The 13,816-nt window shown below is 42.1% G+C and overlaps 1 protein-coding gene across 1 annotated transcript in view; it reads left to right on the top strand.

Moving 5' to 3' along the window:
• The window catches only part of LOC311029903 (transmembrane protein 132C), a 115,587-nt gene that overhangs the window by 80,430 nt on the left and 21,341 nt on the right, over positions 1–13,816 (top strand). The window contains exon 5 of the mRNA XM_084035308.1: positions 5,720–5,909. Within this exon, the coding sequence (XP_083891434.1) occupies positions 5,720–5,909 (190 nt within the window). The remainder of the gene's footprint in view (positions 1–5,719; positions 5,910–13,816) is intronic.

Below are 13,816 nucleotides of genomic sequence, written 5' to 3'. Positions count from 1 at the left end.
ATTTCAGAAAATATTGAAGAAGAGACAGACCAAAAAGGCAATTTAGTAGGAGAGCTACACTATTCAGTTTTCCCTCTGCACCCCGACCCCCTTTTTGCACTCTTCGGGCCCACTGTGAAGGCAAACTAATCTGCACCGACCGGGACGTGGCTGTCATCGCAGGTTTGATAGATCCTGGGGGAAATCTCCAGCATACATAAATTGGTTATTTTACGTTTGATTTGCCTCTTGACATGGTTTCATTTTATGATCTCTTTCATTATCCGTCTGTCATATGTCAATGTTTATCGCTCCATAAACACATCCATTCCACACAGATGAGACAGGCGCCACTGGATGGAGAGCCACAAGTCCACCTAGACAAGGTTTGGGGGATTTAGTGCGAGGATTTTACGAGCGCCGTACGCGTATTACGAACCGCCGTGATACAGTTCACTCAGCTGTCTATGGGGAGGAATTCCACTCGTTTCAAGTCGTTTCGCTATGAATGAGTCATGATTACGCAGACGCAATTTGGAGTTATTTTCGCACTTTTATTCTGTGATCTGTTTGCTTCTCTGTCACCCCGCTGCATCAAACGTACCAGGCCTCCGATGGCCCCGAATAACTCACCCGTGACAACCCTCTCCGAACTATTCTGGTTCAGCTGCATCTCAGGTCTGCCGTTCGCCGGCGCAGTAGAGGAGCGTCGGGAGTTCTGCTGGTTTCAATAGGATCTCATTAGCAGCGGAGAGAGACATTAGACCTGGGCTCCCTTGGGATGCACAGCAGACAAAATGTGGCTCCTGCTACACCAGGTCCTGATTTATCATCATCCAATGACCCCCAACTGGCCAACATTAGGCTAAATTACCTCATTATACACACACTTGGGATGAACTACAGTAGTCTAGAGGTAGTCTCCCCTATTAATGCGCTGTGACCTTTATAACTACAGCGTAGTAAGCAGCAGATGGAGCTCCTGTTGACATACGGTTTCATTCATTAGAGATATTATCGGATTTCCCGGGAGATCTTCGAACCTGATTAGAATCACAAATGTATTTATTCGAGAGTCCAAATACAGAAACAGCTGGAGGGTAAGTGAACTACAAATAATTAAAACCGCTGCAAAAGCAGATCATCCATGACATCACATGCGGGTCACTCAGAGAGCAAGAAAGACATACATTATATTATCCAAACATCTCCAGTGCACAATGAGCTGGCCATTAAAGGCCTGGCTTGACAAATTTGGGAAGTATTTAGTCACTTTAGTGCAGAGATCAATACCATGATCATGTGGAGGTTAAACTCAGAATCAATCAGCTTAATATAGCATCATGGCTAGACGCAGGGAGAATCAGCTAGCCTGACTCTGTCCAACAGAATCCTTTTTATATCTTATTTATTTATTGGACAAAATTACAGAAAATTAAGTTTTATGGAAAAGTTTCCTACCGTTTTAACTCCTTCTGAAAGCTTTTGGGGCTTTTCCAGATAAAACACGAAGAAATAACCGACAGAAAGTAAACTGAATGGTGAATAAAGTGCATGTTTATCGTAAATTGAATTGATTGCCTGTAATTGATTTTGGACAAAGAAGTCAACTTGATTTCTAGGAATCTGTGATATTGTTTGCTGGAAGTCATAATGGACTTTCATTCAGAGACAACAAACACATATCTGCTGTTTGGAATAACAGCAAAGGAGACGGAGTGATAGAAAATACTAGAAATGTCTTCAGTCATTAAATGTTGGTCAAAAATAGAAACGTTTACCTGAACGGAGCTGTTTGAGGTATTAGTACATACAAACACATACTACTGTACACACAAACACACACAGGTCTCCCCCTCTATTGTTGGACTCACTATCAATTCACCGTGTTGAAATAAATTCAGGTCTTTGATGTATCGTTTTTGTCAGTGTTAACCAAATCATTGCTATGTATGAAAGGAACCCCCTTGGGTCTCCATAAAGGAGACAGCTTACTTTTTTCCCTCTTTCTACCTTTTTCTCAGAGCCACATACCCACAGAGGTGTAAAGAGGGAAACACAGGGTTTTTGTGTTGCTTAGCTCCACTTTCATTTTCCTATTTCTGAACAAAAGGAATTTCATTCTTGTCATTTTCTTCTTGCCGCTTCTTCCCAGCTTGGAGCCACTCTTTGTTACGACAAGGGCGTGTTTGAAACGTATCTTACAGAATTGAAAGTGTGCACACATTTTCCTTTGAGTGGCTCCTTTTACCTTTTTTTTTTTTTACCCCCTCCGTTTGTGCTTTCACACCCAACAATAGGACTGACAAATGGAGATACCTCAAAAGCCTCCTCAAAAAAAAAAATGACACGACTGGTTTTCCACCTCATTTCACCACAACAAACCCGCTCTGATATACCACGGGTATTGTCACCGCGTCGCTTTTGTAGCGGCACAGCCAGTTCTGTGCTCCCAGGAGACAGTTTTTTGCTTTTATTGTGGCCCTTTCAACCCCATTTCCGCTCAGGCGTTTTGTCTCGCTCTCTGCGTCCACCTCGGGGCAGGGGGAAATGATAGCTGCCAGCCAGTGTAGTGAATCGTATGGTAATCTGGCTGAGAAAAGGGCACATGGAGCGGTTATGTTCCTAATGAGACACGGAGGAAGTGGGCTGACCTCTCAGACCGGCAGGATGCAGACATTCATCATCCCAAACGCATGCTGGTCCAAGGGGGGAGAGAGAGGGCGAACTGCCCTCTATTGGGAGCAACGTAACACTGCAGGGGAGCCAGACGATTAAGTTCAAAGAGGGAGGGGGGGGGAGGAGATGGGGAATAAAGAGCAGGGACAAGCAAAGAAGACATTAATAAAGACAACAGAAAAAAAGGAATTGAATAGGGAGCGGAGGAGTGGGGTTTCGTAGTATTCAGCACTAAAGCCGTGATTGTTTGCAGCTTCATTGTATAGCAATTGATTCGGCTGTAATTGTACACTATGAGCGTAAACCACATAATCACTGCTGTCCCTGATGTCGTCAGGCAGCGGAGGATATCCCCGCCGCTCCGTGGGAGAAACCAAACAGGAAAAAGAGACTGACGGACGGACAGAGCTCCACAGCCGTGCACCTAAAAGCCACATATTATAAGTAACGTGTAAGACTACAATCTAACTGCAGTCGAAGGAGATGTTTGCTCTCGGCAGTTCGTCCATTCCTCTTTTGAAGTTTAACTTAAACCGAAAAAAAAAAAAAGGAAATGGATTTTCAAAGAGCAAATATTAGCCTAGAAATTTGTAAAAGGCGTCCCATGTGAAAACATGGTTGTTAAAAGCACAAACATAATATTTCTCATGTTCTAACAGTCGTTTCATGTTTTCTCTGGGTTATGTCATCATTTTAGCAGGAAGTTTTGGCAATGCTTTGGATTTTGGTGAGATGATAGATGATTTGGTTACTTCCACAGTATAAGAAGCAATGGAAATGTAGAACATTTGACAAAAATGTCAAAGGGGTGGTATCCCATCCCTGCATTACATACATACATTCATTCGTTCCCACATATCTTTTGCAGATAGATGGATATAATACCTTGATTGTATTTTTTTTTTAAAAAACATTGGCTAATGAATAATTATTGAGGCATTAATTGATATACTTTCCACATTAAGTGCAACGCTGTGAATTAGGGGTTAAGACGGCAACCACCACTTGCAACATTCCCACTTCAAATCCAACTGGGGACCCATTAAAAAATCAGAACTAACAACCGACAGCGGGAGAGTCTGGCTCTCAATAATGCCGACTTCCACTTTCCCCCTGTGGTGCTATAACCCCCGCACCTGCTAGTTCCGACAATAATCAAATAATCTTGAAAAAATATATAGTTTTCCTTTCAGTCATTTCCTTAAACAGATGGGCACTGTAATTTCTTTTTGGCAAGAATGATTCAAACAGGAGTAAATAATATGGCATTTATTGGGGACTTTTTTGAGCCGTGAATTAATAAACATTCGGTGCTCTACTGGGTAATTAAGGCGACAGGATGACGTATGTGACATTGTAGATGAGATTCATTAGTAATTAAGTACCAGAAATTCCTTGTTGATTTCGAAGGATTTTCTTTTTTTTTCCAAAAACACCAAACACCTTAATCCTTTAGTTTAAGTTGATTTGCTAGTGCGATAGAAGTTTTACAAATGTGTTTTTATGTATAAAAACACAAAAACACAACAGATTCAGAGCGATATTAACCTCTGATCGCCCCGAGCCAAAGCTTCTCAGTGGCATTTGGAAACATATTTAGTATAATTCAGAACATTACCCACTGAAACAGAAGAGCCTTTTTTTTTCGGGCCTGACCCAGAATTGCTATCCAAGCTGTTTTCATCCACTACGACTCAGCTTCCAAAACTGCTCTCCCCTTTACGATACTTTTCTACCAGAGCGGGTCCTTAAATCTGCACTTTGAAGTGAGGCTGGCGTCTGAAGTGCGAACACATAGTTGGGGGAGTTTTAAATACAGGCTTGGCCAAAACATGTTCAAGGAGAACCTTGGATCTTACCCTCAATGCCCCCCCTCCCCCTAGCTCTCTCCAGGCTCATTTTATTTGTTTTACAAGCAAACAACAAACATGCTGCTCAGGACAAATAGAAAATTCTATACATTAAATGTATGTTTACACTACAGCCACAACACGTACATCTTCTACCTCTTTGGATTTCCTTTTTACTGCCAAGAACTGTTGCGCAACATGAATGTTTACCTCTCCGAGCCACTTCCAGGTTCCCCGAGTGCAAATTGTATTTTTCAAGACAGCGTCTGTGTCGCTGTTTGTCGTGAGAAAAAAAGGTGTCGCATTGAGTTCCGGCTGCGACAAAGAACACCTGAGGGATGAAGCGCCGGCTTGATCAAACCTAGCGCTCAGCAAATCAAATAAGTTTGGAGGGGTTTTTGTTTCCAATTGCAATGCATTTTTTATTTTTTTATTTTTTTGGGGGGTTGTTGTTTTGTTTTATGCTTTGTTTGCATCTCCATCAGCAGAGAAAATTATTTGCTCGGCCCCAACAATCTCTGCAAGAGAAGCTCCATACTGTTAGAGGAAAAAATAAATTGCTTTTTTTCGCCAACATCATGGTTCTGTGTGGATGTGAGAATGAATTTCAATAGCGCCGTGATTAGTTTCATATCAGACTGTGAGATGAGGGATAGCACGTATCTCTCTGCAACATCTGCATGTAATACAGCAGAGGAACCCTCTACTCATAGGCTTACTATGTTTTGTGTTGCTTTCTTTAAACCTGACTATACAATTCATTCTCAGGTGCTGTTTTTTCAGTCCTTTTGACTGATGGATGGTAACCATCACTTTACCTCTCTTTCCACCTTTAACTTGATGCTTCTTCCCCATTTCTATTTTTAGTCAGTCATTCTCTTTCCACCTTTAACTTAATTTCTGCCCTATTTTCCATCATTATCTTACCATCTCCTCCTTTCACTCTCACCCTCTTTCCCCTAATCTAGTCTCACTGTCTTCACATCCTTTTTTCTGTCATTTTCACACTATTCCGTGTTTTTTCTTCTGCTTCTTTCTTTTCTTCCTTCCTTGACCTCATCTATTTTCCCGCTTCTCTCGACTCCCACCTTATTCTCGGTCTCGTTATCCTTTCCACTGTGCCTTTCCAATTGCGGTCTCCTTTCCCGACTTCCATCTTTTATCTGAATCCGCTCACTGACACACATCTTCTCCCTCTCTGCCCCTCGCAGGGCGGAGGCACCGGGCTACCATCGAGTGCTGCAGGTGGACCTGGAGGTGAACGGGCTGATTGTGACCCAGGGGGGAAGGGAGGTGACGTGGCAGGTGGAGTATCCGCTAACGCGCACGCTGACCAGCGAGGTGCCCACCCTCATCCGCCTGGCATCGCAGGACCTGGGTGGCATCGTGCCACTCGCCATGGTGAGCAGTAGGTGCTTGAGCTGTGGGAGTTGGAAGAGTTGTGTGTACGCAGATGTGTGATCCAAATTGTAATTTCAAATTTTAACGTAACAACATGCAACACGGTCTGCCAGAGGCCAATGGAAAATGGAAAAAAGGAAAATCTACTTGAACAATAAAAGCATATTTACTTTTGAGACATGGTCGGAAAAAAGGTGCAAGAGAGGCTAATTAGAACCCAGTTGTCAGATGTAATTTCCCCTGCACTTCGCACTTCACACTATCGACCTCGCCCCGAGAATCCCGTTGTTCTCCTGTGATAATTATGGCTTATTACATGATCAGAGGAGCGAGAGAGCCCACTCAGGCCCACTTAGGTGTTACATATCGACTTGCACACCTGAGTTCTGAGTGGCGGAGGGAGTATTCAGATTGTTTTTATGTAAGCAAACTCATTCAAAATGCACTGGCACAGGAAAAATATCTCTCTGACCAATACATTTTTATATGAAAGCATTTTATTTTTGACGGTAGTTGAGGTGAAGCTCATTTTTAACTATTTTGCATCAGACTGAAACTAATGATTATTTTCAATAAGTATAAATCTCCCGATTTTCAATGAATTCATGGTTTGGTTTGGAACAACAACACATTTAATTTAAATTAATCGCTCTACGGCACACTTTCATCACGTGATGTAGAGCCTTCCTGCCCCGTGCCATTTTGGAATGGATGAAAAAAGTTAACAAGAACTTGCCACAGGGACTCTCAGTTTCCTGAAGAAATACATCTCTCTAGGGCATACGATCATCTGATGCAGATATAAACACCCTCAACTCGAAGCTGAGACTCCACGGTTTCATGCCAGATCCAGTGTGCTGCAGTAGAGTCAACACAATGAGAAATGTGTCACTGTCACGATACTCTCTAACCTCCCAACTGTAGAAGCAATAGAGAAGGGGGAAACCATAGCGACAGAAAAAGCTAATGGCTAATAGATTGCATATTTAATTACTTTGAAGAGTTTGAAAACACTACTAAACAAACTAATTATACATCATAATTAACATAATCGTGTTTGACTCTACCATTCAAATTTCAGCTTAATATAATTCTAATATATTCATATCACCTACAGTATATCACCATTCATTTAAATTGGATATAATTGCCAATAACGCTATAAGACAATATGAACATCTCAAAGTGCCAAAAGACTTAAATTATTATCCTGTCATCATCTGTCACTTCGCACGGTGAGACGTCTTTTCGCGTCAAACCGTTTCTTCTTTACTTCAGTGCCGGTCCGGCCCTCAGGTGACACGGCACGAACAGCACTCGTTATTTATCCCCATTTCTTGGCTTGAGCAGGTCCCTTAATTCTGCTGCTGACACTGTTAAAAAATGATAGGCCTCCCTTTATGGATCTCCCGGAAGCAGCGTTCCAATATAGGACGCATGGGGCCAGAATGCATAGCTTAACATGGATTATTGGGGCGTTAATTATGCCAATGAAAACAGAAATCCCCATGAACTCATTAATACACACAGGTGGAATTCATCATGTTCACGCTGGATTTTTTACAGTTATCTGACGTTAGGAGGCACACTGGTACGATAAGAATACCAAAATGTTCTTAAAAATACAACTTGATACAGACAGAGGTCATTTTGTCGAAAACCATCCTCTGCTCTCTTCTAAGCTTTCAAATCAAAGGTCGTTCTTTTCAGAACTTGATTGTCCCTTTCTGTGAGCTTTTGACATCTGAACGGCATGGTTTATTAATATGACTTTATTAGCGATTGAAGAAAATATAACACAATTACTTATCTATTGGCCCCTTACAAAGCCAAGGGCAAATATGTTTTTTAACAAACCGCTTGCTCTTTTTAATTCTCAGGAAAGACTTTTCTGACAGGGAAGTTAATTGAGTTTGGATTCAGAGAGTCGAAACATTGTCGAATTAGCGAGCGGTTTCAGATTGCTAATTGTATTATGATAATGACAATGTAAATTGTTTTTTCTAAAGTGAAAGAAAACCACTCAGTGTGCTGCAAAGTGATAAGAATAGTTTCAATTTTCCTCACTGATAATAGCCACGTAAAAAAATCAAAATGTCCTTGAGCACTTCATAAACTTTTATTATGACAATTTGGTGAGGCAGCCGTTCACTGCTGATTTATGGCTTCTGGCCAGCAGGGTAGCCTTTAGACTTTGACTACATTATTCAACTTTTAATGTCTTTTTAAAAGTGAACAGCTTTCTTTGTCAATGCTGGTATGTTTCTTCTTTTTTTAATTGGGAGATTCTTTCACTTAATATACAGACAAAGCGCTGAATCTGAAAATGCAGCATTTCCATTTGCAACAGTTTTATAGAGCAAACAAAAATGATAACATAGTAAAAAAATACTGTGCAATCACAAAGCAGTCCAAAATAAGACGGATAAAACCATCTAGATGGAGTCGATTGTCTTGAGACTATATTGGATTATCTGACATCAAAGGCTCAATTTGAGTAATTTAATGATTGTAATATTGATTTTAAACTTCAATCACCAATTTGATTGTCAGCATATGCAGTATATTGATGACTTAATGGAACATAAACCAGCTCAATGTTCATCTGGTACATTAAGAGCCACACAGCTCAGCTGTAAACAAAGCTCCAGTACACATGGCCAAGAATAGCATGTGTCTCACTCAGACAAACAACTTGAGCTGATGCTTATTGACCAACTCATAATCACAAAAGATGAGGAGGGACTGGAACACTTTAGTAATGGGGAATAAGATCAATATTGGGAATAAATAGGTTATTAGGCTGAATAGCAAAACATCTGTCGGGGTAGTGATGGAAGAAGGAAAAGCTCATGACGATCATCATATTTAACCATTTGTTGTATATCATAGTGTAACAATAAAAAAAAAAGTTTGAATTGAAAAAATTTAATCAAATCGTGACCTTAAAATGGAAGCAAAATGGAATCTTGCATTTGGAGAATCATCACACCCCTACCCGGTGACATCTCTGAATCCACATCAATACAATCGTCTTTGATGTTTTAATGCACAGACATGTTACGGACTGCCCCTTTAAATTCTACATAATCCAAAGCAAAGCCTTAAAACGCTGCCATCCGAGCACGGAGACATTCGAGAACTCCATCATTTTGCACACACTTCCGAGCGTATCACACGACGTCCATTGGCACAACGTTTCATCAGCCAGCGAGTACGCCGCACCTCTAAACAGCACACACGTTTTAAAGGCAGATGAGTCAGCGTCAACAAATAGTTTGATTAAACCAGGCATTCGTTGACATCAATCTTCACCCTCGGCGGCAGAAACTCGTAGGCAGACACCAAATCATCGCTGGCACTCGGCAGCGGAGCTCGTTTGTGTACAGGATGCCAGACACTTCTGTTCAATGAAACCCATCTCTCTGCGATGGCCTCTGGCCCTGCACTCCCACGGAGAAGCACACACATGCACAGGCTATGTAAACACAGCAGGACTCATCCTTGCCTCGACGGCGGGTGTGAACTGACTGGAATTGCAGCAGCCGATGCTGATTACGTGATTTGCGTGTCCGTCCTGTAGCCGTGGACGGAGCCACTTCAGAACAGATGCTTTCCCAGGATGATTTAGTCCAATCGAATTCTAGTTGTTTGCTGAATGTGACTCACATTCACCCAAAGCCAGTAATGCTATGACTTTAAATTCAATTATCTTTTTATGGAAATGAGAAGAACCATTCTGGCATTGCGATGAGATAATTACACACATCAGGAATATTATATGTATCATTATTCTCTATTGGAACACAATAAAAGAGATTGCCGCGCTTATTATTAAAACTTGATATTGAAACATTCTCGTATTAGAAAACTACAAACGAATGCATTTTGAAAATTCAATAACAGATCCCATGGTTGTGGTACTGTAGCTCATCGTTTAGAGACTGTTACCTCTCAGATTACAACGCACTCTTTGGAATTATTTAAATCAATACATTTAATAGCCACAAAACCGTGTAGACTGACACACAAGGCCGACGGAGAGACTTTTACTGCATCCTCCCATGAATTTTTGATCGCCCTCCCCCGCCACACCGCGTCTCTTTCCCCCCCCCCTCATTAAAAGAGACAGTGAGGGCCCCATAGCTCTTTACAGTACATCCCAAATGCTATCATTAGCATTTTATTCATCGCCTCTGAAAACAACTCAGTCCATTTCAAACTCAATTACACTAGCTTTGTTCTCACAGTCACATAACATTACAATCAGGGCCCATTAGGAAGCTCAACATTTTCTTTTGGCCAAATCGCAGCTTCCTGTGTACCGGCGGTGGTCGGACGACGGGATCTGTAACACGTTGCATCCTCCACGGCCACAGAGAAACAAATAAGTGAAAAAGAAAGCGGCCCCTCATATCTGTGAGTCACACACACACACACAGTGCCTGTCGCAGCATCAGGGCCGGTCAGCAGTATTCAAGCAGGCTGCCATCAGTCACACTGTCACGCTGTCAGGAACTGTATTTGGAAACGGCCCGGCAGACCACTAATAGGCTGTGCAGTGAGGCTATCCACCGGCATGCTAAGTGTCCTCAAGGCAGCATTAGCCATCTGCATGCGGCCATAATGCCCCTTATAGCTTCATTAAATCCTCTTGTGTATATATGCGCCTCTGAATCACTGCACTGTTTCTTCTCTGCATTTTGACAACATTAATTCTCCCCCTTCTGCTCGTTTCTTATCCCTGCGTCTTGTTTATCCCCGACAATGCAAGTCTGAGAGAGGCAGACGTGCTGATGGAGGGACGGATCAACATAAAGACAGCCCAACAACACTTACAGGATTATTAAATGTACTCTAAATGGATGCTTTCTCTCTCAGATATAAACATACCTGCATTAGAGCCGGAGTGATCCCCGAGTTTCGAGGCTGATCACTCCGATATTTGTTTTACATTAAGGCTACCATGCATGATGGTACTAAAATGACTAAAATAACAATATCTATGTATTCATTTTCTATAGTGCTTTACTTACCACTTCATCAACATCCCATATAGACCCCCTTTGTGCGACCACTGTGTATTTCAGCTGTAACTAATTAATCTGCTGATTTTCTTGAGCTTTAATTGTTTGCCAGCCTCAACTAAAAATGACTTTGGTCATTAATTAGCAAAATAGTTTTTCCTGTTGATTTGCTCAGCGGCAACTGTGGTAAAGTGAGTACATTTAAATCTGCATTTACTGATTTTTTTCAGCCATTTGGGGGCCAAGGAAACAAGTTGACATACTGGCTGCTTATTTGCACAAGCAGAAAAACATCGGGCAGCGTTATCGTTCATTTCCCGTCGCGTATCTGGCCGCCTGACGAACGCAGGTCCATTCATTTTACCGAGAAACATGTGCGGATGAGTGTGAAAAATCCACAATCCGGACTCCCACACACATCAGAAACGAGAAGCTCGCCGCTCTCGCTTAAAAAAAAAAAAAAAAAAAAAATGTTGGGCAAGCTGCCTTCGAGCAATTTAGATAAGCCTCATTTGCTCCACTGCAGTTGCTCTGTGGCCGGAGTGGGAGTCGCAGCGAGCGTGCACGTTCGTACCTGTGAATATGAAGCAGTGTTGCAGAGGAAGAGCAACACTCTCCCGAATGAATCACACACACACACACTCCATTTCACTCCTGCCACCTAACATCTCTCTTCTTCCTCTCCGGCCCAGGAAGCAGCTTCTATGAACGTCAGTCAGGCTTTACTTTGAGGCTAAGTCTGTCCATTCTGTAATTTGTTGTCGCGTGTTTGTTTATTTTTTATTTTTTCGCTGGCTCGTCTTCCGTCACCATCTCCCCCCACTCCGTCAGTCTGGCTCTGAGTCTCTTCTACATCAGCCTGCCGGGGCACCAGGGTTCAGCCCAGTGCGGCTCCGCTGGCTTAATCTAATCAAATGGCCGCCAGAAAACAGGAGAGGAGCCCTCTGAATGTGGACAGGCTGTATCAGAGGCGGCCGATTTACCACTGCTGACTTTGGCATTTCCTCGCCTGATGGTAAAGAGTGAGAAAGTACGAGGAGGGGGGAAAAAAAACAAAAAAAACGCAGGCTTAATATTTAATCTCACTAAAAGTATTCAGAGCTCACAGTACACAATAACAAAATCCAACAGATTGTCAGGCCAACAGGTTACGTAATAAATCAATATCCAATTAATGAGGAGAGTATAAATCACTGCAGGTCCTGATTTAATAATCAATAATGGTATTTCTTACTCCTGGCCGTGGCAACATGCCTCCACATTGCCCCCCAACTCTTTATTTGCTAATACGGCTGCATTGTGTTATAGCTGCTGTGTTTGTGTTAACCAGTGGAGACACAGGAGCTGATTACTCAGCGTATTTTAACTTTAAGTGGCAAGTGCATTTTTAACGCATAAACATAGCATAAACATAGCATAAACATGGAATAAACACAACATGATCTAAGTAAATTATCCTAATAATATTATTTTATTAATCTACACTCAGCACTGCACTTTAAACTTCTCTTAAATCTAACGATTAAAAAAGTTTAACATTTCCGTCTGAAATGACTGACATCTTCTTCACTCTTCAAAAGTAATTTTCTTTTTTCGCACCATTTCTATCACAACCCTCGTCATTTCCGTTATCAGCACCTCGCTCCGGCTTCTCTCAGACTTCAACATCCCAGTGCAGAATAACTTGGCTCCTGTGCCTTTTTCCTGAGCCATAACCATAAAAAGATTACATTCTATGAACACCGCTTTCCCCTGCTGTCGTATCGCTATTTCTAAAAAAGAGTGGTGGTGGTGGTGGGGGGAGGGGGATCCTTCAGAGGTGTTGATTCCTCTGCCTTCACTTTATCTCCTGCTATAGGCTGGGTGATGTTCAGATGTGTGTGAGTGGCAGTGAGACTGTATAGGTGCTGGATGGAATAGACTTTTTATTGATAATTGATACTGAATAGCCAAGAGTGCCACACAGGCAATATAAATCCTAGTCACAAGCATTGTAGGGCCGATTAGCCGGTTAGTGAATGGTTGAGCTGTGGTTCACCTATTCAGTCAATGAATAATAAATAGGCGGCCGGTGTTCTCAGATGTCTCCCTGCTTTCCCTTTGATAAGACCATTGAGGGGTGTGACGGTACATTATATTCTTACCAGGAAATGTAAGAACAGGACGTACTTTCTGAATATACAGTACCCAGAACTTTACTGATCCTTTGTCTTTTTTGGTGCTTTTCGAAATAATAACAGAGTAATTAATGAACTGAATAATTCTGAGCATCATTAGTGGAGATTTCAACTGGACCTCGTATCATAATTAGAGCCTAACAGATGGAAATGAGGCAGAAAAAAGATATTTTGTTGATATTTGTTCAGCGCACACCTGGCATGATACTCTGGTTTAACTTCTTCTCTGATTTATCGGGGGAAACCGCCAACACACTCGCGTGGTGAAATGATCTCGTACCTTGTGGCGAGCCAAACATGGATGCTGAATCTGTAGCTTGGCACCGCTGTAAACTGCAGACCAGTGAGATGACTCAGTCATCCCTGATACATTTCATGTACAAATTTGTGGTTTTAAAAGGAATGCTAATGCCTACAAACAACTGTGCATGATCCCAAAGGTTTAAAGTATTCGTTTCCAGACAAAACATCATCATGCAAACTGAGAAATGACGTGATTAGGAGCATCGTCCATCCCCAGTCGCCACATCTCAGGAATACATCGAGTTCTGTCCCACGGAAAGCTGCTTCTATAGGTCGTCAGCTACCTTTACACATCATTCATCCACAACCATATCAGCCCCCACACACTCCACCTTTTTACCCTGGCTGCACCGGAGCGTAATGGCCTTTTATCGATTCCTCCCTCTCTCGCCGTCTTTCT

The sequence above is a fragment of the Eutrigla gurnardus genome (genome assembly GCF_963514095.1).
Source record: "Eutrigla gurnardus genome assembly, chromosome: 19".
Lineage (NCBI taxonomy): Eukaryota > Metazoa > Chordata > Actinopteri > Perciformes > Triglidae > Eutrigla > Eutrigla gurnardus.
The sequence above is the reverse complement of the archived record's forward strand: the minus strand, read 5'-3'. Positions and strand labels throughout refer to the sequence as shown.